The sequence below is a fragment of the Mesocricetus auratus genome, unplaced genomic scaffold (genome assembly GCF_017639785.1).
Source record: "Mesocricetus auratus isolate SY011 unplaced genomic scaffold, BCM_Maur_2.0 Super-Scaffold_100007, whole genome shotgun sequence".
In the NCBI taxonomy this organism is placed as follows: domain Eukaryota; kingdom Metazoa; phylum Chordata; class Mammalia; order Rodentia; family Cricetidae; genus Mesocricetus; species Mesocricetus auratus.
The window spans coordinates 46,533,742-46,561,222 of record NW_024429191.1 but is presented as its reverse complement, the minus strand read 5'-3'; the positions used below and the strand labels follow the sequence as shown (position 1 = coordinate 46,561,222).

At 46.5% G+C, this 27,481-nt stretch overlaps 1 protein-coding gene across 8 annotated transcripts in view; it reads right to left on the bottom strand.

Moving 5' to 3' along the window:
- Window positions 1-27,481, bottom strand: part of Gas7 (growth arrest specific 7) — a 238,887-nt gene that overhangs the window by 85,742 nt on the left and 125,664 nt on the right. For 4 of the 8 annotated variants that reach the window (XM_005067601.4, XM_040748905.1, XM_013111693.3 and 1 more), the window contains exon 2: window positions 3,324-3,444. In XM_005067601.4, coding sequence (XP_005067658.1) covers window positions 3,324-3,444 — 121 coding nt within the window. Of the gene's footprint in view, window positions 1-3,323; window positions 3,445-9,844; window positions 9,986-19,621; window positions 19,766-27,481 lie in introns of those variants that run through there. The other 4 variants (XM_013111694.3, XM_040748902.1, XM_021225779.2 and 1 more) reach the window with 3 other exon arrangements.

Below are 27,481 nucleotides of genomic sequence, written 5' to 3'. Positions count from 1 at the left end.
TACCTCAGACCTCTTTACAGCCCTTCTCACTGGTAGTCACGCGGGTATTCGTTTAAAATCTGTTTCCAGGGATGACATTATAGCACACTGATGGAATATTTGCCTACAACGTGGAGTTCAGTCCACAGCAACACACACAGACACCCCTCCAGTGCTCCCACACATGCGCACCAAGCTTTAAGATCTGCTCCCACTGTGAGCAGACAAGCAATTTAGGGGCAAGGCTATTCTTCATGGTACACATTTGAAGCTCAATAAATATGTGCTGAATTGAACAGAAAAACAATGACTACAACAACTACCTAACGAGAGAGTAAAGCTGACCTGCATCCAGAATACAAGACCAAGGAGTCAGGATTACTCAGTAAAAGAGAAAAAGTGGGAGGGTCCAGTCCTACTGGACCCACCAGATGATAACCTAGCAAGTCAGTCCACTCTATTTATTTATTTACTTTTTTGGGTTTTACGAGACAGGGTTTCTCTGTATTGTTTTGGAGGCTGTCAGTCCAGCCTGGCCTCGAACTCACAGAGATCCGTCTGCCTCTGCCTCCCGAGTGATGGGATTAAAGGCGTGCGCCACCACTGCCCAGCCAGTCCGCTCTATTCATTACCCATAAGACTGGTGAACTTGTGAACCAATGTCATCTTCTCAGTTTCAAATGTTCAAAAATAAAAACAATGCGATTTCATAACACATATAAATTATCTGCAACTCATATTCCAGTGTTCAAACATAAAGTCCCTCGCCCTTTTTGCCATACATAACGTTTTATTAGAATGTAGCCGCACTCACTAGCTTAGATGCTACAGTGATAATGTTAAGTAGCTGTGACAGAGACCAAGACACCCCCAAATATAACTATTTAGTGCCTGGTCTGCTAGAGAACCAGCTTGTCAACCCTAGGAACATGTTGTACCCCACAACTCAAAGGAAGCTCCGTCCTACTGGTGTTTGAAAAGTTAGAATTCTAGAGAAAGCTGCCAGACACTGTCTGTTGATACAGAATGCGGATGCATTTCCATTCCTAAGTAGAGTAGTACTTAAATTCATGGAGGTACATTCCTAATACACAGTGATTAAAAGGAATGAGTTAGATTGAAATATTCAGAGTGTAGAACAATGTCTATAATAAATTGTTGTCATGATTTAAAGGACAGAAAGGATAACATTTGTAACTTATTTTAAAAACACCAGCATGCCTATGCTTAGAGGATAGAGAATATAAATGCCTCAAAGGATGTATGTGATAAATAGCTCTGGGAAATTCAACTGAGGATTTTAATGTTGATTTGAATTCCATTTTTATTCATTGGCTTTTTAACCCTGAGAATATACCATTCTTTAACTGAGGAATGAGAGGGAGAGAGACAGAGATAGAGACAGAAAGAAAGACAGTCACACACACATACAGAGAGAGAGAGAGAGAGAGAGAGACAGACAGACAGACAGACAGACAATACACATATATGTAGAGAAGAAAGAAAGAGGGAGAGAGAGGGACACACACACACACACACACACAGAGAAAGAAAGAAAGAAAAAGAGGGAGAAAGAAACAGACAGAGACACAGACACACATACACATACAGAGAGAAGGAGAGAGAGGGAGAGAGAGAAATAAAGAGGGGGGAGAGAGAGAAAGAGAGAGAGAGAGACTAGAAAATCACTTTCTTTATTCCCCTTTGCAACAGACTGGCTAATTTGAGACAAGAACAAATCCACCCCAATTCTTGCTCTTGAGCTCATCCAGTCCAAGCTCTGCACTGCACAGATGGAGATCTGTGTTCAGACACCCACTCCCCTTGGGGGAAGTGCACTGAAGCAGCCGCTCCCCAGGGGAAGCACATTCAAACAGCCACATGCACCCCTGAAACATCTAGGCTCCCTAAGCAGGGCAAAGCTGCTGGGGTGTTTGTTTTGAGGAAGTGTGAGATTAGAACATTTGAAAACAGCCCCACTTCTCTTTTCCTAGAAACCCTGGTCACTGCTCTTCAAGGGGAACACCCTGCTGAGCCTGCAGTTCAGGGTGCTTATGTTATACACAAGCCAGACACCCCAAGTAGCAACTGTCAGCTTCTCTGTGTTTCCTCTAGATGGCTGCTGGCTGTCCTCTCACCGGGACACCTCCTCTTAGTGCAGGTTCAAAATTGTAAATCACATTAACAGATGGGCACAGAAGACAGAAGTGAGGCCAGTACTGGAACCAACGGGTAGATGTTCACCATTGATGCTCTGCCTTGGTACACATGTCTACAATGCCCGCCAAGTCTAATTTTCCCTGTGTTGCTTCTCTTGGTTTTCTGGAGGCAGAGGCCTTGGGGATATAGGGAGGCCAGGACTTGTCAGCTGCTTTGCCTTACACTTCTGCCCTCAATCTGAACAGTGTCCTGCTTAACTTGTACCAAGACTGGCCTACTGCACAGCATTGTAGAACCATCTCCATGTTTGGGATGCTGGAATCGTTAGGGAGGTCCAGGAAAATTTAACTCTTTGCAGCATGAAGCTCCAGTCTTGCTCAGCTGGGAGACATGTGGGGAGTGGCTGGATGGGTAGATACAGGCTTCTAATCCTCACACCTGGGAGGCTGTCACAGGACAACTAGCATACGTTCAACCAGTCTGGTCTACATGGTGAATTCCAGGCCAGCCTGGCCTACCAAATGAGACTATTTCAAAGGAATAAGGAGAGAAGAGAAGAGAGAAGGGGAGGGGAAAAGAAAGGAAGGAGTACAGGAAAGACAGGGGGTGAGGGGCAGGGACCCAGTGCTGAGGGAGAGGATGAATGATCCACACATATCCCCACCATTTCCAAAAGGACAATCCACAAAACAGCAGCCAGTGAGATACATCAGTTGAGAAGAGGGTGTTAAAGTAAAATCAGGGAGAGTATTTGCAGTTTCCGGATATTCAGTACCATTAGAACAGCCCCTAGACAATATAGATTACCTTGACCTGTTGAACTAGCCTCTGAGGTCATTTGTGAACAGTGCAGACCTTGATCCTAAGGTTGAGTTCAATGAAGGTGGATGTGAGGTGTCAGGGATACTGGGAATCTGAGAGTACAGCTGTCCCCTGAAGTTGCTCACAGAATGCAAACTGAGGTGCCAACAGCCAGCACTGTAATGTGCAGGACTCTACTGTAGCACCCTGGCATGTGGTAACCAATTCTAGAGCAAGAGGGTTAAATGCCAGGCTACCTTTCCTTGAGTCAGATTTAGCAAGCAAAAACCCCCAAACCAGAGGGTTGGAGAGAGATAGAGAAAAGCACCCCAGGAAGACACAGACATGGGGGGTAGAAAAGGCTCATCCTGAGCAGGACTCACCATTGGTAGTCGTGTTGACATAGTAACGGCGGCCCTGAGGAGACAAGTAGCTGTGCCAGCCAGGTGGAAGGATGACCGTCTGGCTCTCTTCTCCCGGTGGAGGGGGAACCATCCCAGGCTTCTGTTGGAAAGGAAGGAAGGGGTCAGACACACTTGCCATTTTCACAACTGTTTTGAACCACAAAATCACTTTGGAATCCTCCACTGGGATGGCCTGGCCTGCGGGCCACTCTTGGGGCAGGTGGCATGAAGTGTGAGGTGCCTCTCACAGAAGGCACAGCCCCACCCAGGGCAGACAGAAGAGCTGACCTTCTTCCCTATCAGACCCTGCAAAAATCAATCACGGGGAGCTGTCACTCCACATGCCCTGCTGTGGGCTGTGCAGTCTACACTCCACAGGACCACTGAGTATAGAGGCAGACGCAGCCCCAGGCCTGCTGTGCAAACCTAGCAGAAGTAATTAATGCAAGTCGCGGCAGAAGGAGGTGTAAAACATTCTATAAAAGCGTTGAGAGTCTGTGAGAGCTGGGTCGAGTTTCTCTCTCCAAGCGGCATGTCACTGTGGCAAAGGGAACCAAGATTTTTAAGACAAACCAGACACCATAGGCTTGATTCTTGCGACCACACACAGTAACATTCATCTTAAGAAACAGAAGAATATGTAAGTCCCAGCATTAGGCGGGAGGCGGGCACATGCTGTAACTGCATTTGTGATCTCTTGGTGGTGGGCTTACTGGCAATTTTTATCTTTTTTTCTCATACTTATCTTTTCCATGTAAATCTCCAACAAACATAAAACTGAAGGTTCTCAGCGAAAGAACATTTAAAAATAAAGACAGAGGATCCAAATTAGCCCACACAATTGCTGTGCCTTTTGGAGAAGGTAAATTGACAAAAATCAGAATTGCAGCTATAGAAGGCTGAGAATTTCTCAGCGAAACCTGTTTAAAAATGCAAAAGGCCACCTCAGTGCCCTTGGCGTCCCCTGCCATGCCCACAGGAGTGGCCACTTTGGTCATCAATGACCACTATTTAGGAAAACAGGATAATGACCAAAACTGGAGCCACGAAGTATGCTCTGAGACCTTTCTCCAGTCAGCCCTGAGAAAGCGTTGTCTCAGCTTCCTGTGGTGGCCTTTGTACCATACGAGGAATGAGCAAATCCCAAGAGCTGCTGGGAGAAAACATGGCCTCCCTCAGTCGTCGGCTTAGCCCTGGTGCATGCCATGAATTCTCATACTCTGTGCTCACATGTTTATGTCCCCTGCACCATCGCCTGCTGGGCCACAGCACCTCTTTGACTTTGCATGAAGGGCTGCACTCTAGACAGGTGATGGCGAGGTACACAGCAGCCAGGCTGAAAGTAGTGTGGTGTCCTCTTCGACACCAGCACGGACCATACGCCAAACACAAATGAACCCGGGAGACAGAGAGACTGGCCCCGAACGCCAAACACTCTAGCATCTCCTGGCCTGGATGATGGCCAGAACACAGGCCATAAAATCGTATGACGATGAACAAAGAGTGAGTGAGAAGGAGGTGTGATGGGGCTGGCTGGCCCTTGATTCCAGCACAGGGATGAACTGGGAGAATCGTGAGTCTGAGGCCAGTCTAGCCTACATAGCCAGACCCTGTCTCCAAAAAACCAAGAGTTAGTGAATGAGAAGAGGGAGAAAAAGAGAAAGCAAGGGAGGCATGGAGGAGGGAAGAGGACAGAGAGAGAGAATCCTGGGTACACAGGGCCTTGGGAATAAAGTGGTGGCGGGATGGGGAATGGAGGGAGGGTGCTGGAGATGGTGTTTTACTGGAGAGTCTAATAGAACCAGATGGATGAGATGGCTGGTTATCTTTTCCTGATCCTAACATCAAGGAGTACCCTACTGTGGGTCCATGGGAAGCTGTTGAAGTGAGTTAAGCAAGGCGCTGAAGCTCACAGGGAGGCATTGCACAGGGAGGATCCAGGGCCACAGTGTAAACAACCTCAGGCTCAGAGCAGCTGGTGCCAAGCCTGCCTCAGCCACACAGCCACCACTGGACCTCAGGCAAGTGACTCAGTCAGGCTATTTCCACATCAGTGAAACAAAAGAGGCTAACACTGGCCCAGGTGTGAAACATGCTGTGGGCTGTGGGGATCCACGGTAACACACCCAGCACCGGAGAGAGGGACCACCACCAGGGTTGCTCAAGAGATGGGGGAATCTAACTGGAAGGGGGATGGAGATGAGCTCTCCCAGGCTCCACCTCTGAGCCATGAAGTCCAGGCAGACATACTGACCTCCCCTCCAACTGCCCCTTCACCATGTCTGAGATGTCACCCCCCAATGGTTGTTCGCTGAGATTTCTGCTGCCAAGAAAGGGAGGTTAATACCCTCTGGAGTTGACTAATGTTGGAAAGCTGGTCAGGGAGGAGTTCTGTGGGCCAGAGAGTAAATGAGCTGTGTCATCTGATGCCCCAGGGCCCCAGCTTTGAAAAAACAGTAAGAAGCCTGACCTCCAGTCTCCTAGTACCTCTCTCTTTAGAATGACTCTGGTTAATCTACCTGTATAACCCAGCGAGCTCAAGGGAAGCCTCTGTTTACACATAAGGATATGGGTGACCATGAGGGTACAGTGTCCTGAGATCTTGCCTATCTAGGGAGTACAGGGACCGTTGGGAAGACACCATAGGACTGAGCCAGGGAGGGCAAAAAGGGGGTGGGAGAGTGCCCACTGACTGGGCCTCGTTCTTTATTTGGCCGATGTGCTATGCTGAGGGTGGTCTCCACATCTGTGAAACACAGCCATTGTCACCCTCCGTGCTGGCCATCTGACTGCCTCGACTTCATTTCTGGGGCCAGATGCAGCCCTCTTGCTGTTTTCTTTCTTAGGAAGAAGTCCTTCTGGCCGGCTCACCACCCACAAGTCAGGAGTCAAAAGACGCTGGAGACAGCTAGGGGAAGCTCTCCCCCACAAGACTGAAAACAAGCACCCCAACAAGCTGTACGTGAACATTCAGGGCAGAGGTATTCACAGAGGCCAAACACGGAGACCAAACAAAGAACCATCCTTGAGGATATGGCTAAAATGTGGGATAGCCACACAGTGGAATATTACTCAGAAATTAAAAGGAACAGAGTCCTGGTTCTCACTACATCGTGGCTGGGCCTTAAAAACATCGTGAAAGAAGTCAGATCACCAAAGTAACACATGGTCTCATTCCATCATGTGACATGTCCAGAGCAGGCAATGCTGCAGAATACTCTAGTAGTTGCAGAGGACCATGGGCAGGGAGATAAGATGAATTCAGGATGTCTCTCTCTCTCTCTCTCTCTCTCTCTCTCTCTCTCTCTCTCTCTCTCTCTCTCTCTCTCTGTGTGTGTGTGTGTGTGAAAATGGTCTAAACTAGGAAGATGCCATGGTTACATAATATACTGCTATGCACGAGCATAATATACTGCATACATACATACATACAGCAGGGCTGAAGAGATGGTTAAGAAGTTAATGGCACTTTCTGCTCTTGCAGAGGACCCAGGTTTGGTTCCCAGAACCTACAAGATGGCTCACAAAACAAACAAATGAACACCTGTAACTCCAGTTCCAGGGGATCTGATGTACTATTCTGGGCTTCATAGGTATTGCACAAGTGTGATGTACAGACATACATGCAGGCAAACACTCATATGCACAGCATAAAAATGAAACTTTAAAAAATATTTTAACATCATCACCTGCCAGTACTCACTGAGGAGTCCCAAATCATCAATGCTCCTCACTCTTATGGCCTCAGAGGGGCAAGAACAGGTAGCCTTCTGGGAGAGATGTCCACAACCACAAACAGGGTAGTGTATGGATGACCACCTAGTAATTAGGGACTCCCTTGAATCTCTTCTCTAATTAGTTCTCTCCCTAGTTAAATCCTTCTGCCCATGCTGGTTAATTTTATGTCACTTGATATAAGCTAGGACTATTTGGGAGAAGGAAACTCAACGGAGAGCATGCCCCCACTAGATTGGCCTGTGGGAAAACTTGTGGTGCATTTTTTTTTATTTATGACTGATGTGATAGGGCCCAGCTCCCTGTGGCTTACACTATCCTGGTTTCAACAAAGAAGCAGGTTGAATAAGCCATGAGGAGCAAGCCAGTAAGCAGCTCTCCTCCATGGTCTCTGCTTCAGTTCCTGCCTCCAGGTTTCTGCCCTGACTTTTCCTTCATGAAGGAGTGTGACCTGAGAGTTGTACACTGAAATAAACCCTTTTTCCCCCAAGTTAATTTGGCCTTGGTGTTTCATCACAGCAATCGAAACCTGACTAGGACACCTTCCTTCCCTGGCCCCGTGGCTCCTCTCCTCAGCTCTCTTGACTCTTTCCAATGGAAGGGGGAAGGAAGGGCAGCGAGGTACCACAGTAGAGCAACAACGCCTAGAACTGACAAGACCAGAGGGAGCAGAGCAGGTTGGAGGTGAGAAGATTCCTTCTAGGTGAGGCATTCCCAGTATAGCACACAGGATGCCCCTGGAGGAATTATGGCCCCTGCCTCTGTCTCTGGAAAGAGCCATCCCCAGGCCAGAATGCAAGACTGGGTTTCAGTCCTTCCCACTCTTCTCTCATCTGTCCAAGAAACAACATGTTTAACTCTACACAAAAGTTCATGCTCTGAGGATATGAGGGAAGGGGTCAGCCTTCTGTCCCTCCTCCGAATTGGTGCGAAGATCATTTGTGGTGTCACACCAGGCAACAGTTTATTATTTTTTTGAATTTTTCTGTGTAACATTATTACACTGCCTGACTCTACACAGCACATTTGTTTATACATTAGTCCTCTGGTGGACACTTGCATTGTTTTCACTTTTGAGCCATTATAAATAATGGTGCTAGAAACACTTGTACCTTACCCTACCTCATAGGTACCATCAAGAAGTTTGTATACCACTTCAAAAATCCTAGTCTAAGTTAGATGCCCACTCAACTGTAATCCCGGCCCTTGGGAATCTGAGGTAGGAGTATCACCTGGTCAAGGCACAGTGAGACTCTGTATCACCAAAGGCTGGGAATGTAGCTCAGTGGTAGGGTGCTTGGTTAGTGTGTACATGGACCTGAGTCCAATCTCTACCATAGCAACAAGACAAAAAGAAAAAAATAAATCCCTAAGAGCCTTAGTCTAGTGGGGTTGCCCAGAAAGATTTGAGTGCAGGTCTTATGTTCATGTATCTGTAAGGACTCCTACCCATAAATGTCTTTAGTGCACAAGGCCCTGTGCTGTATACATCTTTACAAGATGTCTGATTTAAGGATGCTTTTATTCCCATTTTTTAAGTAAGGACTGCCACAGTCAGAGGTTTAATAATACGCACAATATTGTACAGATAATTAAATGGTTAAGACAAACTACTTTAAACTATTGCTTTGGGGCTAAGGGGATAGCTCATAGGCAGAGCATAGACTTAGTGTGCCCTGGGTTCAGTCCAGGCACACACATAAACATCACTCACTCAGTCAGTCAATCAAACCAACCAACTAACATTAGCTTGCTTCTGGAGAATTCTGTCCAGGTACCCAATGCCAAGCTACCTTCAGCCCATCTCCTGCCAGCAACCCACACTCAGCTCCATGTCAGCACTTGTCCACTTGAGATACAACTCCCACAGGGGAAGACAGCTCAGGCCTGAAACTCTTACTTGTCTCACAGTCTCCAAAGGAGCATATGCCTTCCCAGGAGATGTGCAAAAATATCACCACCCTCACCCAGGCATCACGCTCATTCCCCGGCTGCCAGCTGACTTTCCCATCTCCTTATTTTAAACATAATCAAAATAACATTCCTTCTAATCGTGGTACTGGCTCCCCTTGGAAAACAGCAAGCAAAAAATCATGTAGAGGGACATCATCCAAAACTTGAGAAGAAATGCCCCATTCGGATGTAGAGGAACACACCTGTAACCCCAGCATTCAGGAGGCTGAGACAGGAGGATGGTCAGCTCAGTGTCAGCCTGGGTTACCTGGTGAGTCTGAGGCCAGGCTAGGCTACATAGTGAGACTCTGTCTCAAGTAAACAAAAGCCCAAAGGAAACATCTAAAAATTGATCATCAAACAAACAAGCAAGCAATATGAAACCAAACAAAACACACAACACCCAAACCAAAAAACGAGTGTGAACAGCTCAGCACATGCTAAACTGTCTGGTGTGTGAACACCCCGGGGCCAGGCTTTCACTACTCTCCGGAGATACTCCAGTACAGCATCAGTGGGAGCAACTGAGAGAAACCATTGCCTCTGAAAGAGAAACTAGGAGGAAACCTAAAATTTCAATAAATACGATGTGTAAAAAGGCGGTGTGGAGTGGTACAGTCACTTATGAAAGAGAAGGATCCTATCACCTAACCCCAAAACCTTTCAACGGACTATTTTAAGGAAGACTAGAGCCTCCTGTAAGTTCCGACCCCACTGCTAAGCTCCCCAGAGCCTCCTCCACTCTTCACATTCAAGTTCATCCCGGGACAACATCCACCTGCAGGATGCTTCTAGGAGCACCTCCCTCTTACCTTCTGAAGCTGTGAGCGAACGCTGCCTGCAGGTGTTCACAGGTGGCCACCAGACACTTGATTTAGCAGCAGATCAGATAGTTTTAAGGTCCCCCCGTTCCTCGTCTTCTCACACCCCAAACCCAGCAGCAATGGGAGCTCTAAAGAAAGGCATATCCACAGGGCTCTGCCCCCCCCCCCCGGATCTATATATAACACCTCCGAAGTTGTCAGCCTAACGAGCCACTTTCTGGCAGACCCGTTGCCATGACAATGACTGCTAATGAGCCCAGTGCTGTGATTGGCACTGCTTGAAGGCTCCTCCACAAAGGGCTTGCCAGCACATTCTTCCTTCCCCAACCATGTAGCCAGCTGGACATCCAGAAGTAGCCAGGACATGGCTGGGAGCACCTTGTAAGATCCAGGCCCTAGCAATTAGCTTATTGCTAACACGCTCTGAGCAATCCTAGACACGACATCAGGGGTGGCCTCTACTGCCAGTTCTGTACTCAGCAGGGGTCATGATGGCAAAGGAACATAGGAAGATGAAGCCCCAACTGGGCTAGGTGTGATAGTGACATCTGGATATAATCACTGTACCTGGAAGACTAAGGCAGTTCAAGGCCAGGCTGGGCTATGTACTGAGACCCTTTCTCAAACAAAATTAGACTAACTGGGCTAATCTTTCTGCTGGACACCTGTTCATGCTAAGAGGACTCCCACACAGAGCTAGCTACCCATGATGGCACTGTCTCCCACAAGAATGTCACCAGCTTCAAGTTTTTGGTCTACAGGAATGCTGGGCATCCTTTCTTTGTTTTGCTAATGAAGCCACTGTTCCTCCAGCCCTGCCTATTCAGAAATTGCAAATCATAGGACAGGGCTATGGAGGTGTGGGGTATGTCTGAGAGCAGCACAGTGCATTCTGAGAGTGGCGCTTTCATAGACATAGGCTGGACTTTATGTTCTTCTGAAAAACAGCAACTCAGAGACTTGGCCAGGAGAGGAAGGGGGCCAGAGAGCTAACACCCCCCCCCATAATCAGAGAAACAAACTATAGATGAGATTCAAGAAGGAAGTGACAACACTTCCCTTGTTCATGGTTTAGTGTCAGCATAGCGCCCAGAACATTGAATGAATGAATAAATGAATGAATGAATGTTGGGAACTGAGCTTCAAACAGATGTGAAACAGCCATTTCATCAAGGCTGAGGCAGAAGAACTGTACATTCAGGGCTGCCCTCAGCTACATAGCAAGACCCTGCATCAAACAAACAAAACATCAACTGCAAAACACAAGCAGAATGGATTTCAGTTGGGTGTTGTAGTACAAACCTGTAATCCCAGTACTCTGGGACAGGGAGGCAGGAAGATGCCTGAGTTCAAGGACAACCTGGGCTATCTGTGGGACCTCTTTGTCAAAGAAAACAAAGGAGTCCTCTAGCATATTATGGGCTAGTGGGAAAAGTGACAGAAATATAGTCTTCAACAGACAAAGACTCTCAGAACATCACTCCCATTTCCTCTAACAGCAACTGGGAAATTGTCCTTCACCATCCATAGGAAACAGATTCCAAAACCCCACAGATACCCAAGTCCCCAGATGCCTGATCTTCTTGTCTAAGTTTACATAGTATTTCCACTCTAACCTACATGTACCCCTCCACACTTGTTAACAAACCTCAACAACAGGAATGGTGGTTTATGCCTGTAATCCTAGCACTTGGGAGGCGGAGGCAGGAGTAGTGCCATGAGTCTGAGGCCTGGACTACAAAAGAGGTTCCAGTACATCCAGAACTACAGAGCAAGAGCCTGTCTCAAACAAAAGCATCAGCCAAAATTGTTGTATTTCTTGAGAACATGTCACCGAAAACAATGTCAATGTGGTATAGTTACAACACACTGCTTAGGTAACGATGGCGACAGACTATTCACCCATGTTCAGAAAAGCACAGTTTCCCTTCCAAATATTCCCACTGGTCAGGCATTGGAACCTGTGGCACAGAGTTCTTAGAAGATGTTCTCCAGTGTGGAAAGTTAAGAGAAGTTAATGTGAAGAAAGAGGAAGTCATAGCCAAAGGGACGTAGGTGGAACACTGAAACATGTATTAATAGGGCTGGGATGAAGTGCTTGCTGTGCAAACATGAGGGCCTGAGTTCAGATCCCTAGAGCTCACATAAAAGTCAAGCACAGCCATTGCAGACCTGCCATATCAGCACTTGGAGGAGACAGGCAGATCCGAGCAGCTAGCTCGCCAGCCATCCTGGCCAATCAGTGAGCTAAAGACCCAAAGACAAGGTGGATAAACAACAGAATAAGGACAGCTGGATGGATATCAGCCTCTGGCCTTCACACGTGCCTCCACAGGTGAGCACACTTGCAGATGGCACATGTATGAAAAGGCCCAGGCAGATGGCTCAATTGCTTAGCCACACAAGTTTAGCAACCCAAGTTTGACCCCAGGAGCCCACAAAATAATTGGGTGTGGTGGCATGTACCTATAATCCCAGAATTTCTACAAGGTGGTAGGCAGAGACAGGAGAATTGCCCAAAAGCTCATAGACCAGCATGTTGGTCAGTTTTAGAGCAACTCAACACAAGCTAGAGTAATCTGAGAAGGGCTTTTCAGTGCAAAAAAATGCCTCCGTGAAGCTGGCCTATAGGCAAGTGTTTGGCATTTTCTTGATTAGTGAGTGACGTGGGAGACTATCTCACTGTGGGTGGTGCCAACTCTGGGCTGGTGGTGCTGGGTTGTATAAGAAAGCAGGCTGAGCAATGCATGAGGAGCAAGACAGTAAGCAGCACTCCCCCATGGTCTCTGGACCAGCTCCTGCCTCCGGGTTCCTGCCTTGAGTTCTGTCCCTGCTTCCTTTGATGATAGACCATACAGCAGAAATATATAATATAAACTCTTTCCTCCCTAAGCTGCTTTTGGTTATTCCATTTTTATCGCAGTAACAGAAACTCTAGTCAAGCAACAGCCAGCCTGGAGTATGCAATTCTGTGGCCAAGACAAGAGAAACCCTGCCTCAACAAGGTGGAAGGCAAGAACTGGCTTAGAAAATATGTCCTCTGACCTCCATACATATGTAACACACACACACACACACACACACACAGAGCAACTAGACAAATGCAGAATTATAAATTCTGTTACACAATTAAATTTGCAAATTGTTGTTTATGTAGAGGGTGAAAAACAAGTGACAGTTTAAGCAAAACCAGAAAATGTCAAGAGGTCAAGAGGCAAGAGAAAACCAAAATGAGGACTGTGTGGTGACAGAAGTATGCTCTTGCCCTTCCCTCCCATCTGCTCTCGTTTGTTCCCCAAAGGTTCATTCTCTGGAAGCACAGCCCCCTCGGGAATGATACTGAAAGGGGCGGGACCTTTAAGAAGTGGGGTGTAGTAGGAGACCATGAGGTCTTTGGGAGGCACCATTCCTCTCTCCTGGGATTGGATTGGGTACCTTGGGATTGGATTGGTTGTTATAAAGAGTTTAGCATTCTCAGCTAGCTCTTGCTTCTTTCATAGTGTAACAACTCTCTCTATGCCTTTGACTCTCTGTCACTGTCTGTCTGTCTGTCTGTCTGTCTGTCTCTCTCTCTCTCTATCTCTCTCACACACACACACTTCCTCCACATGGCATCCTTCATATTATGATTTAGTGTAAGGCCTTATCAGAAGCTAATGCCAGAACTTCTGAACCTCCAAAACTGAGCTAGATAAACCTCATCCTGTTTTCTTTATTCAGAACCTGGTTACAACAATGCAAAATTAACTAAATCAGCTTCTTAAAAAGAAAAAATCCTTCTGAGACACAGTGTTACACATCTGTAATCCTAGGACTTGGGTGGCTGAGGCAGGAAGATCATAAAGTTCAAAGTTAGCTAAGGTAATGGTTAAGCTACACAGTGCACCCCTGTCTTAAATAATCCTCTGAATTCTATTTCCTCCTGCGAAGCCATCAGCCACTGTTCAGTTGGCTCCCTCTTTCATCCATCGGCTTTTGGTGTCTGGTTGTCTCTTCCTGAAGCTTGAAGCATCCCAACCACAGTGTGGACAGCCAGTTTCTACAGGAGATTCCGAGTCCAGGAGTCCACTGAGATTGGACAAGCTGGAGCTGAGGGAAAACCCAGCAGGAAGCCAGAGTTCTCCAGATACTTCACTTGCCACTCTTGTTTGCCTCCTGTGTGGATTGCCCTGGCCTCAGAAGAGCCCTCAGTGAAGACTCTGAAGCTGTTGTCTCCTGGGCTGGGACTGAGCGAGTCTGCATCTTGTAAGCTCCTTTGGCTGCTCCCTTTGTAGAAATGGGTCACATGCATGAGGTTCACCTCCAAGAAGTCACTGAGACCATCAGTCTTTAGGATCATTGAACCTGAAGATGTACTAGACAAGGGCTGATTAATACAGGTTCTAGGCCAATTAATAGGCAACACAAGCCCTGGATGCCAGGCTACTCTTGTCTGAGATGGCTAGTCCTTTCTGCTGCTGTCACCTGCCCAGTGCCACCACACAGGGTAACAGCAGATGAAAGATACCTTTTATACTAATGCTTCTTCTAGCAGAAACTCAGCAATGACCAAGTAGCACAACTCTGCTGTTGATGTAAGCGTTGCTTCTCCTTCTTTCAGAGATTTGAGCAGGTGCCTGAAGGCACAGGACCTGAGGGGAGGAGGCATCCAACTAGTACTCCTGAAAAGAGAGAACTTCCTCTATCAGTAGCATAGAACTGTTTCCCCATCTTGAAGCCTTTGTTGGGGAACCCAGAGGAAGGCTGTCTTCTTGGTCCTCCTGCTAATGTTTGTGTGGTCCTGATGCTTCAGAACAATTTAAATAGGCAAGGCAGTCTGCTCCTAGTAGCCTGGTCCAGCTTCTGCATTTCAGCTAAGGAAGCCTACATGATGCTATGCAACCATTATGTATTGAGGTAACAAATGCCTTGAGGTGAGGTAGTTAAAGAGGAAGGGAGGCTTATTTGACCCACAGTTTTGGAGGTGAGAGGATAAAGCATTGAAGTCACAACATAGTGCAGAAACAAAAAAGGAAAGGGCAGTATGCAGAAGGGACCACACATGGAGCATGTCAGCTCCATAGCAATAGTCTTTGGTGAGTCAAGCATTTGTCCCCATGACATGTCAATCTTCCATCTCTTCAGGGTTCCTTCATTCAACATGTCCACACACGCTATTAGACGAGCCATTGTAGGTTCCACTCAAACCACATCTGAAACACTGCCCCAGCTGTTAGCAGACTCCCAAATCTAAGCCTGTGAAGATGGGTGTGTTCTCTTCTATCCTATGCCGGGCAGCATCAAAATAGGCTGAGCCATTCTCATTGTCCACCTCCAATAGACGACCAAAGCATTAGCAGAAATCACAGTGGTCCAGGCATAAAGAGACCATGTTCCAAGATGAGTTCAATGCGTGTGTGCATCCTGTGGCTTTGGTTTCCTTTAGCTATAAATTGAGATGGTCATAGCCCTTAAGATGAGGAGTTTAGGACCCAGGAGAAAATCTTTCACAATGGAGTTCAAAGCAAACACCAGGGAATTCTAAAGGCATTTGAATGTTCAGCTCAGCTTGCAAAAGCCACAACCACATAAACAGAAGAGGCAGCAGAGACCTCCTCCTCAGGAACATGGGTGTCATTTTTATTATTGTTACCTTCAAACTCATTTGGTCTCTTGTGAGGAAAAAAATTTCAGATCTTTTCAAATCTACACCTGACATCTGTCCACTTCCTCAGTCAAATTTGACTTGGAATTGGTGGGAGAAAAAAACGCTATATGTGAACTGAGAGTATGGCTCTGTGGCAGTGCATCTGCCCAGCACCTGCAAGGACCCGGGTTCCGTTCCCCTCGCTGCCCAAAACAAATTTTAAAAACCCTAACAAAACAAACAGTACTGGAGATGCAGATAAAGTGGAATGATGCCACAAATAACTGCACATGAAACACATGGCCAGTGCAGCAGACACAGGAGACTGAATTCACCACCCTGGCTCTGCACACAGAGACGATCGCTTGGGAGTTATCATCCCTTCTGTTACTGTTAAAGGCCAATCAGTACTAAAGATGCCCCATTTTGCTATAACAAAGAGCTGGGCTAGAGTTTAACACTCCTCTTCTTTAAGGTCAATGACCTTAAAGTACATCCTAGATTTTCTGTCTTCAGTCCTGTAGGGTAACTTTGAAGGATACTTTAAGGACTGTTTGCCTGACAGGGTAAAAAAAAATACATCTTTGTGATTCCTCCTCAATTTCTGTCTGCAAAAGGAGGTTACAACCAGAGATGAGAGAGACTGACCAACACGTAATGTTGGTGGAGAAACAGAGAGGCACTATACAAGTCCCACCTGCCCCTGCTGGCCCTCCTTTATCACTAAACTTAGAGTGCTCCAAAAATGTTTTTGTTGCTGTTTCTGGACTTTTCTTGAGTAGTAGACCTCTCAAAAAAAAAAGTCCCACAATCAAATGTACTAAGCATTCTCTTCCATTCAAAATGAATGTAAGAAGGTTAGAAGTATATGCAAAAGTTAAAAACCTGATTTCAAAGTAGAAAAGGAGGTTCTAGAGCCTGGGAAGAGTACAGGGAAGTTGGGGGTGGTGGTGGCAATGTTAAGAGGACTCAGGGGTGCAGCTGGATAGAACAGGTGTCTTTTAATGGACCAGAGCACAGTAGAACAGCTATGGTTGACAGCAACTAATTGAATATTTCAAAACAGCTGACGGAGAGGCTTTTTAACATTGCCAACACAAAGAAATGATATTCGGCTGAGTTGATGGATAGGCCAATCACTCTGATATGATCGTTAACATTATGCCCCATAAATATGGACAATTATGTGTCAATTACAGAGATGGCTCAGCAGGCGAAGGAGGACACCAATCAAGCCTGACAACTTGAGTTCCATTCCTGGGATTGTCATAGTGGGAAAGCACAACAGACTTTTGCAAGTTGTCTTCTGTCTTACACCCATGTGTGTGCTCACACATACATACGCAGGCACACATGCACATAAAACAAATACATGTTTTAAAGAAGTTAAGGTATTAAATAAGAGGCTAGAAAGATGGCCCGGTGGTTAAACAGCACATACCGCTTTTGGAGAGCATTCAAATTCAATGCCCAGAATTCACAGCTCACAACCACTTGTAACTCTAGCCCAGGGGATCCAACATCCTCTTCTAGCATTTGAAGACACTTTGCACTCATGTATACTCAACATCCCCACCCCGGTCCCGCACACACATCCACATAGTAAAAACAATACTAGTAAAATATTTTTAATGCATTTATAATACCCATAATCAAAGAAGTTGCTGAGAAGTAAGGAAGGTAGTTAAAAGCTGCTTTCTCCATTGGTCACAGGCCTAGCATCACATGCTAACAGCTGCCCATGGAAAGGAACTTCAAGGGCAAGGGATTGCCCTGTCCTTGCAGCTGGTCTGGGGACAAAAGCAGGTTTCTTCAGGGAGTTGGTGCCATTTTAACGACAGGCCGACTGTGTCTCATTAGGGAATAAAGGGGGGTGCCACTGCCTGCCAGCTGTGGCTGCCATCCAGCTGGCCTGACTTTGTGGTCACTTCTTGTGGGCAGCAGCAGCCCACAGGCACCAAAAGAAAACGGAAGTAGCCAGTCTCACCATGGAGACGCGTTCTAGTTACTCTCCAGTGCCAACTGCTTGGGCTCACAGCCGTTCTGTTCAAAGATGCCTGACTCCCCTAATTGGTTCAGAAACACTGGCTTGCAGGGAGATGAAAGCGAACGGGCAGTTTCCAGAGTCAGTTACGGTGTGATCTTATGAACCCCACTTGACTGTGCTTTTAGATCTACTGCTAGAAATGCATAAGAACCAGACAGGTGGTAACTGCCAAGACCTTACCATGGAAGTTCCGGACCCACCACCGCACCATAGCAACACGTGAGAGGCAGGCTGAATGTGCTCTGTGTTCCAGGGACCATGTTTGAAGCTGTAGCAGCCTTGCTCTGAGATCTTAAGCAACCCGCTTCATCTCTGTTGGGAGGCCTTGATTTCTTCATCTCTCAAATGTGGAAGTTGGACCAGATGGTCTGCGAGGGCTTATTTTGAGTAGCTATCATCTAATGCTCAATGATTCTAAATGCTAGCATATCTGTTTTAAGGATGTGCCATTTGTGTAGAAGAGAAAAAGTCGTATTCATGGACAGACACGTGACTCAGAAGCATGGACCTCTTCTTAAACACTGCCCATGCTCGGCCTCTTAGGATCACAACCGTCACCACACTAAGTTCTGTCCTAAGAGGCCTGTGAAAGCCACATTCAAGGATCCAGCTCTATCTGCTCTGCAGTCTGTTTTGTCCCCTGGTATCCTGACTTCTGTCTCTGTACCCATCAAGGTGGCACCCAGAGTTCGTCAGCACACACCCTAGGTGGGTTCCGGCAGAACTACCCTAGCCTATCAGTACATCCAGTTCATCACATGACACCCCAGACATGGAGTCCATTTCAACTTAGGTACACCCAACAATGGTCCTGCGCATTACATGCCCCACATTGGCACATGCTTGCCTTGAACTCACCTAGCTCTCGGCATACACATTAGTACCCATCTTCTCTGCTAATCTTCCCCTCCCCCTCTCCCAGACCCAGCAGAATCTCCCTATCATCTGATCCTGGGCATCCTTCACTTGGTTATAACATGATGGCCTAGCCTGTGGTCCTTCTAGCAGTAACTCTCCAAGGACGGCTGTCTGTACTGGCAGCACAATTGTCCTTTGAGAGGTAGCTAGACATGCAGAGTCCCAATTTTCCCCAACACTGGATCTGGGGGTCAAAGGCCCCCTAGACCATTCAGACTCCTGCTTACCATTGCAAAGTCTCCTTATGCATAGTCTTGGGAGATCAAGGGTCCCAGTAGCAAGTACTAGCGCCCTCTCCTGGTTGCAGTTCAGGCTTCTGGGAAAGAACACTGAAATCAGGAGTGCTTATTAAGCCCAGCAAGGAAGTGGCTCAGAAAGGAGATTCCATGCAGAGAATGAGTAGGTTTGCCATATGAACTGGATCTCACACACAGCTGCAGAGAGCCTCACAACGTCTAGGCTAAGGAGTGGATCATATGAAAGGTGACCTTTAACATCCAGGTTCAAAGATCAGCAGAACAAGGCTTTCTATCCCTATATCTCAGAAAAGTACCACCACCAAACTGAAAGGTGCATGCACCAGCTGAGCTGGAAGCTGAGTTAGGCATCACTGGTGCCTAACTACCATCTGGGGAGTTGAGACATGCAGAGGCATCCCCTCCCTCTTACCTTCCTGTAACACAGAGATTTATAGTACTTCCCTTGATCTTGCACCTTAGAACTTTCCTGGTGAATCTGGGACATGGGGGGGTGCCAGATGGGCAGGAAGAAGCTGTGCTTTATATTTAGAAAAAGTTACAAGAAGAATGTTATCAAAAGTATAAATAAATCCACATCGGCTCTCTTCTCCATTACGTGCCTTCAACTACCTGTGCCAGGTGAGCCTCCCCCCTACAAACACTCCTTCTTCCCATCTTTCCACACAGCTCCCCATCCTCACCTCCACCCCTGCCCCACCCCCAAACCTATCATTTTCTTGGCCCATACCTCCTCCTGCTGCTCGTATCTGAGGCACATGAACCCTGGCACATGGTCCACAGACATTCCAGACTCAGAAGGTAGAACCCAAGTCCTACAGGGGTTTCAACCCACCATCGTCTCTGCACTCCTGAAGGCATTTTCATGATATCAATAAAGGGCAGGTCAAGCACACTTCTGCAGAAGTGGTTCTTACCATGGGTGGGTAGCTGGTCCTGAAGGGGAACCGCTCTAGACGATGCCCCAGGGCTGTTCTGAAGCCCCGGGCTCAAGAGCAGGCTCCCGGCAGCTTGTTCTGCATGGTACCCTCTGGGGAAAGTGAGGCTGAAACAAGCAGCTGCCCCAGGGTCAGAGCTCTGAGCACCCTGGGGGACGTCCTTGTGGCTTTTCTCATCACTGTTCTTTCACAAAGAACCCACTACATTGCATAGTTCCTCCCAAATCTGCTCCAGTGCCTGTTGGGAAATCAACAACTCATGCAGGCCTTTCCAGATACAATTTCTAGAGTTTTTTTTTCCTTTCCCCTCCTGTCTCAGCTTTAAAAAATTGGTTGAGGTCACAGCATACAATGGCCAAGCCTGTGTCACTGAACAGATGACTCCCACCCCTAGGCCTGATAACAAGGGCACCTTTGTCTAGTGAATTTTAGGCAGAACTCCCTGGGCCTGCCTTATCCCTGCTGGGAGAAGTTTCAGCCAACTTCTTCCCAAATCTAAGACAGGGCTCTGGCCCCGGCCCTGGCTCCAGCTGTGTGAACCCAAGGCCTGATAAAAGCCAGTATGAAAAGAATGGAGAATTTCTAGAAAGGACCATTGTGTGAAACTCTTCTCTGGCCTTGGCCTTCAAATGTAAAAATTACCACTACCAAGGCTGTAAGTGAAGACAGGGCTGGACCCAGGAACAATATTGTATCCACCACCTAAATGCATTTAGAAGCATTCTGGAAGATGGGGAGTCAGCTCCGTGGGTTAAAAGCTTATAGAGCTAGCATGAGAACCCAATTTTGAATACCCAGAACTCAAGAAAGCCACATATACACAGTAGATGTGTCTATAACCACAAAGGTTATAGGCAAGATACAAGACAGACAACAGAATCCCTGAGGTATGGAATGGTGAACAAGAGATGCCATTTAAACAAGGGGAGAGCTGAGCCTGTCCTTGACTTCTGCAGGCATGCCATGGACACACAGATAGATGCCTGTGCTCATGCATTCATGTGCATGCACAAATGTAAACACACGTGCACACATACAGAGAGAGAAATAAATAAATGGAAGCCTTCTGGAGCCGTTGAAGATTTAGCACTTAAATAATATAATTCTGTGTTTGCTTTCTGTTACAAACTGGGATTTTAGCAATTGATTATGTTTTCTGGGCTGGGGATCAAATTCAGGGCCTTCTGCACACTAGTTAAGCATGCTACCATGAGGCTGCATCCCCTGGCTGGCTCTTTATATAGAACCAAACAAGCCAGACAATCACCCAGGAATGAAGTTAGACTGGGGTCTCACTACTGCTATTCCACTACGCTGAGATCTCAGGCAAGGCATCTAAGTTTCAATTATTTTTTTAAGTTGAGACACTCAAGTATCTTTCTAAGTGGTTTTGGGGACCAAGGGGGAAATAAAACAAGCATGCAGGGCAGCGAGGTTGCTGTGTGCACTCAGTAAGAGCCACTGTTGTGACGTTACTGTCAGCAGTGGCTGAAAGGGAGATGTGCAGCCGTCTTGGGCACAAGAAAAAGTCTACATTTGACAACAATAGGCAAATAAACGAGTGAAAAATGCACAGGTCATTTTCCCAGAGATATAAAAATGCCCTGTGAGGATACAGAAAGATGTTTAACATCAGGGAAATGCAAATCAAAACCACAATGAATTATCACCTTGTATCCTTTAGGATTGGTTACCTTTTCTTTTCTTTCCTTTTCAAGAACAAGTGTTGGTGAGAATATAGAAAAATTGAAAACCCTCATGTATTTCTGGTGGGAATATAAAATGGTAGTGTTCTTAGGGAAAACAGCATGGCTACTTCCTTGAAAAGTCACCTAAGATCCGGTGAGCCTACTTCAGGTTAAACACTCCAAAGAGATGAAAGCAAGGTTTTGAAGAGATATTTACACATTCTTGTTCATGACAAAAACAGTCCATGTGTCCACTGATGGATAAATGAATAAACAAAAAGTTGTGTAGGGTCTGAGGAGATGGTTTAGTGGGCAAACCACCTGTTGTGCAAGTGTGAGGACCTGAGTTTGGGTCCCCAGCACCCAGTCAACCATGTCTGTAACCTTAGCACTGGGGGCATGGAGGCATGAAGCAAGTGGATCCCTGAAGCCTGTTGGTTAGCCAGGATAGCCAATCAGAGAGCCTCAAGTGTAAGAATCCCTGTCTCAAAATGTACAGTGGAGAGCTGTTAAGAAGACACAGCAAAGGGGTCAAGACTGGGCTTGTTTAACCCACAGAAACTGCTGACCTGAACAAGGGGGAGCCCTTGGACCCCAGAATGATGGCTGGAAGGCCAGCATGGAACTGATCCAGAGCCCCTGAATGTGGGTGTCAGTGAGGAGGCCTAGGCAACGTATGGGGCCTTGGGTAGTAGATCAGTATTTACCCCTGGCATATAATGAACTTTGGGTGCCCATCCCACAATGAGGGAATGCTCTCTCAGCCTGGACTCTTGGGGGAGGGCCTAGGCCCTGCCCTGGATGAAATGACAGATTCTGATTATCCCCCATGGAGAGCCTTACCCTCCCTGGGGAACAGAGTGGGAATTGGGTGGGGGACTGATAGAGGGGAGGGCATAGGAGGAGAGGAGGGAGGAGCTGGGATTGACATGTGAAGCAACCTTGTTTCTAATCTAAATAAAAAAATCTAAAAAAAAAGTAAAAAGAAGACACTTAGCATCAGCCTCTTGCCTATACGCCTATACACACATACACACACACACACACACACACACACACACACGTGTGCGTGCGCGGCGTTGCACAACAAAGATGAACACACAAAGTTATGCAACAATAACAAATACAATGGTCTTTAACAAGGAAAGGACATTATGATACGCTACAACATAGATGAGTTTTAACATTATGCTAATTGGATTGAACACATCAGGATGGCTAAGTTCTATATGATTTTACTTAGATGAGGTTCTCAGGGCAGCCAAACTCAGAGACAGAAAGGAGAATGGAGGCTGCCAGAGACTGAAGGATGAAGAGTTGCCTGGTGGTACAGTTGTAATCGGATAAGATGGAAAGGTTTGGAAGGTAGGTGGGGATGATGGCTGCATAGCAGCACCGGTGCCTTCAATGCCACCCAACTCTACACTTAGGGTGACAATGGAAGATTTTATGTTATGTACACTTACCAACAATTAAAAAGGTTTGTGACAGGCACAGGCGGTTTAACTTAATGGGCCCTGGGTCACTTCAACACAAGATATACAAGTACAAAACCTTGAGAGTATACCCACAGGGAAGCCAACCCAGTCCCTTGGTGAGGGGAGCTAGGAAGTCCAACTAGAAAATAAGCTGAGTATCTACAGCAGGGCTCACTACAGCCCATCTTCTGTGTGGTCTAAGGAAAACTGAGGCAACACATTTGGCATCCCAGTCAATGAATGGCTTTCCTGTTAAGGTCTGTATGGTAGACAGAGTGGGTGACAATGATCTCTGCTTTAAGCACAACAGCTCTTGGCTTTCCATGTCAGTGTGACTGCTCTCTGGTTGTCTCTCTTTCACACCTGGGGGTAGGTCTTATCCCTCTCTTCTCAAGGCTACGGCTCTGAGCAGCCCTGGGCTGCTTGCTCCATAAATTCTCTGTCCTCTGTAATGATAAGGCTTCCATCTGCTGTAGTCATGACCACTGATCTTTTACTCAGCCAGTACCTGGCTCAGGTACCTGTGAAGGGATCATATATCTCATGTGACTGAATTTTTAAATAATTTATTTATTTTTATTTTATCTGCATTAGTGTTTTGCCTACTTGTATGTCTGTGTGAGGGTGTCAGGTCTTGGAGTTACAGACAATTGTGAGTTGTTATGTGTGTGCTGGGAATCGAACCCAGGTCCTCTGGAAGATCACCCAATACTCCTGAGCCATCTCTCTAGCCCCATGACTGAGTATCTTAAGAAATCAAGGGGGGTTCTACTGTTATCTCTGTTTACTAGAGGAGAAAACAGTGGCCCTTGAGGTGGAGCAGAAAGAAAGAGTGGGAAGAAGATAACTGTGCAGTGTTGTAGACACTGTGGCCAGAAGCAGCAAGGGCCAGTATCACAGGGAGGAGGTGCTAAGAGCATGGTTCAGATGCCATGATCAAGAGGCAAGAAGGAGTGAGAAGCAGAGCTGAGGATGGAGTGAGGCCACAGGGGTCATGAGATCATCAGAGCTAGGAAACACAGATCTCTGAGCTCAGGGGTACATGCCTGTAATCCCGACACTTGGGTGCTAAGGCAGGAGGATTGTTTCCAGGCCAGCCTGATTTATCTAACAAGCCTGTCTCAACAACAATAAAATAATAATAATAATAATAATAATAATAATAATAATAATAATGCCAGCCTGAAGACCTGAGTTCAGTCTCTGGGCCATAATCACAAGCAGAAAGAGAGAACAGATTCCAAAGATTGTCTTTTGACTTCTACAAGTGCTGTGGCATATGTTTCTGCCTTTATAAAACAACAAACAAAAAAATCAATAAATGTAATTTTAAAAATTTAACAAAACCAAACAAACCAGTGACAGCAGCAAAAACACCTGCAGCTTTCTGATGCTTCAAATCGGGAGGAAGGGCACCCATTGACATCAGTTCACTCACTGCACCATCTCTGGGAAGTATTGAAGAAAGGTTGGTGGAGAGCTCAAGCCCTCAACTTTGTGGCACAAATGCACACATAGGACCAAGGTGCTTCCTTGCTCCTGGAAATGGGCTCTCACACCCACTGTTGCTAAAAGCAAAACTGCATTTGAATCTGGATGGACACACCTTTTCTAGTTAAGCTTCATGGAATCACAATGGCCATGGAAGCTATCATAGCCCTCAGCTTCTTGATCTTAGCAGGGAGGGTAGAGTTTTAAGACTGGTCTACTAATAGTTGTCATCAATATCATCTTGGCTCTGTGTTATACGGAGAAGCAGATATATCCACAAGCAATAGCACACCACTGACCACACAGAGTAATGGCTGCCCCTGCAAATCCACTATGACCACCATCTCATGACCAGATACCTGTCTGGGCTACTGTAAGCCAGGAACCATGCTCTGACCTGGGCTAAGCAGAATACATTATTAGTCCTGAAGACTTTCTTCTTCAGGATTCCCCTAAGCTAATCTCTCAGATGTGACAGACTCAAGGATAACACAGTTATCTGTAACAGGGTAATAGATTCTGAGTTTCATCTGGGAAGTCACTGAGTTTTGTTTTATTAATGGTTCTCTTTTCTTAAGGGTTGGCTGTGAGAAATAAACTAATGAGTTAGCTCTCCATTTGGTATCTGTAATCAGGTAAATGTCTACATCCAGGGCCATAGGTACAAAGGAGAGGCGGCCAGGAGCTCATGATTGAAAAGCAGAAGACTGCTAATCATTTCCACAGAGCTAGATAACACTGACCCACAAGATATTATTCTTTGTTTTAGTTGAGTTGAAAACCATCAACCAAAATAGGTCACTTTGCTGTAGGGCCTCGTCCTCTGCAGGATGAATCGGATTGTGTTATAATGGTAATTAATAAGAAGGAACATCTGGCTATGGTGATGAGTCACTTTTCCTAAATGCTTCATAGTCGTGAAGGGAGGAATTATTCACCCCCTGTGCAGTCTCAAGGGTACAGGGTCTCAGACATCCCTTCCTTCACATGTGGCCCCTGGGTTACAGGATTGATCAACTAGCTAATAGTTACTAATTATCCTTTCCTGGCTCCACAGAAGATGTGATCACTATTACAGTAGTGCCCAACTCTTAAAATTTGGAAGATACAGATAAGTCATAAATGGGGGCGGGGTGGGGGAGGGGACAAACAGCTTTCAAGACAGACTGTAGCCATGCCAAAAGGCTAAGTCTGAAGACAATAAGTGCTTTCAGAATCCAGGGAGGGCGGAATCCCTGTGGGCTGGGAGGATGAAGGGAGGCTTCTGAGAAGATAAAGAATTTGCCCCACAGCGGGGATAAAAAGGAAGGACTTAACCCAAGTGCCAGGGACATGATGTAAGAAGCACAAAGCAGTTAGGTATCCAATGAGATCAGGGAAGTGGGAGAAAGTGAGGCTGGTTCCAATGAGAACAGGAAAAGCCAGAACCAGAACCCAGGGATCCAAGCTGGGATGGGAACCAGTTTAGAGGTAAGGTGTAGAGTTTGTTGGCTCTAGATCCAAGTTCAAAGTGTGTTACAAGGACTTGAAGGCTGTCTACCTGCTGTGTTCCTTGTGGGCAGTGGAGGGCAGACTGGCCCTTGACACATGGAGCTGGTGGCATGCAGAGAGAGAGTGGTCAAATCCTGTAGGTGGACTCAGGGTTCATAAGGAAAGATGGGGGGAGCTGAACTTGAGACACAGGAGAACAAATCCTCTTGTGACCCATGCTTTCTGAATTTAAGTCCTCCTCCCCTTTATTGGTGTACACTATCCCCCAAACCCTTCTCCAAGACTTTTAGAGGCAAGAACCAAGTCCCTGTCCCATCTTCCTCTCTCCTCACCCAGAGCCCAGTGCTTTGGGCTGGACAGGGGACTTAATGCATTCCAGTTCTAACAACGTCTTACACATCAAACAAAGAAGGGATTCCATCATGCCACAATTTACCCTGCCCTGATACCCAGAGAGTGTGATCCCTACTTATCTTGGAAAGAAGAGGGTGGACTAGGAACTGATCTGAGGCCTAGGAGGAGCTGGTAAATCCTGAGCTTGAAGAGAAGACACTAAAATGAGCTTCTGTTGGACAGAGAGAAAACACAGCCACAAAGAGTGGCAGGCTCTAGGCCTAGGGGTGTGTGTGTGTGCTGGGCAGAGGCGGAGGGACAGGCAGCCAAGCTACTGCATGCAGCATGTAGACGGTTCTGTACGTCCACATGACAAAAGATTCCCAATACTGAGTGAACATATCGGAAATGGTGTTCAGTTTTTAAAACCCTCTGACAGCTGAAGAGATGGCTGGGTCAGCAGGCAAAAGAGACTGTTACCAAACTAGACTGACTGCCTGAGTTAGGACCTCACGATTCTAGGGGGCTTCTCACTCAGTGTCTCCCAGGGTCAGCCGCTCTTAGTCTGCTGTTACAAACTGTCACACCCCCGGGTCATAGCAACACTGTTATTTTTCTTTTCTCTTTTTTTTAAAGCAGTGCTGGGCATGGAATCCAGGTCCATGTACATGTTAAACAAGCACTCTACTGCTGAGTCATAGCCCTGGCCTATTCAACATTTTTGAACCAACGGCCAACTTAAATTAAGCCTAGGTCTAAGTAATGACATCTAAGCAGTCACCGGTATGATTTTTGTGGTTTTATTTTTTCTGTCATACACGAAAATGAATACAGCTTAGAGGCTGTATTCATTCCAACCTGCTCTAAAATTACCTGTGGATCCCCATTGTCAGCTCAGTGCACGGTAGGAAACACACAGGTTGTGTAGAAAAGCAGCCTGGTGCATCCGGAAAATGATCTCGGGCTGCTTTTGTAATCCTAGAAAACCAAACCTGAGTTCTCTGAAGACACACAGCTCTGAATCACTACAGGGAAGTAAACGGGGCAGTGAAGAGAAATGCGAGTGAGGCCCGTGATAAGGGGGCTGGAAGCTGATCTGGGGACACCAGTCAACCTGCCACTGACTCACTATTGAGTTAGCAAAAAGAAGAAAAGAAAGAAGGAAATATTTACTCATTCTTGGAAGAGACAAAGACAAATTGGAGAAACCACACAGGAACTACAAGCTCAGCAGAGGAGTGGAGAAAGATGTCTTCCGGAGCAAGAGATGGGCTATGTGGCAAACAGCATGCACCTTTGCCACTGGCACCGAGTACAGATGCATGCTGTGCCTTCACTAGTCCCTGTCTCTGACGTGA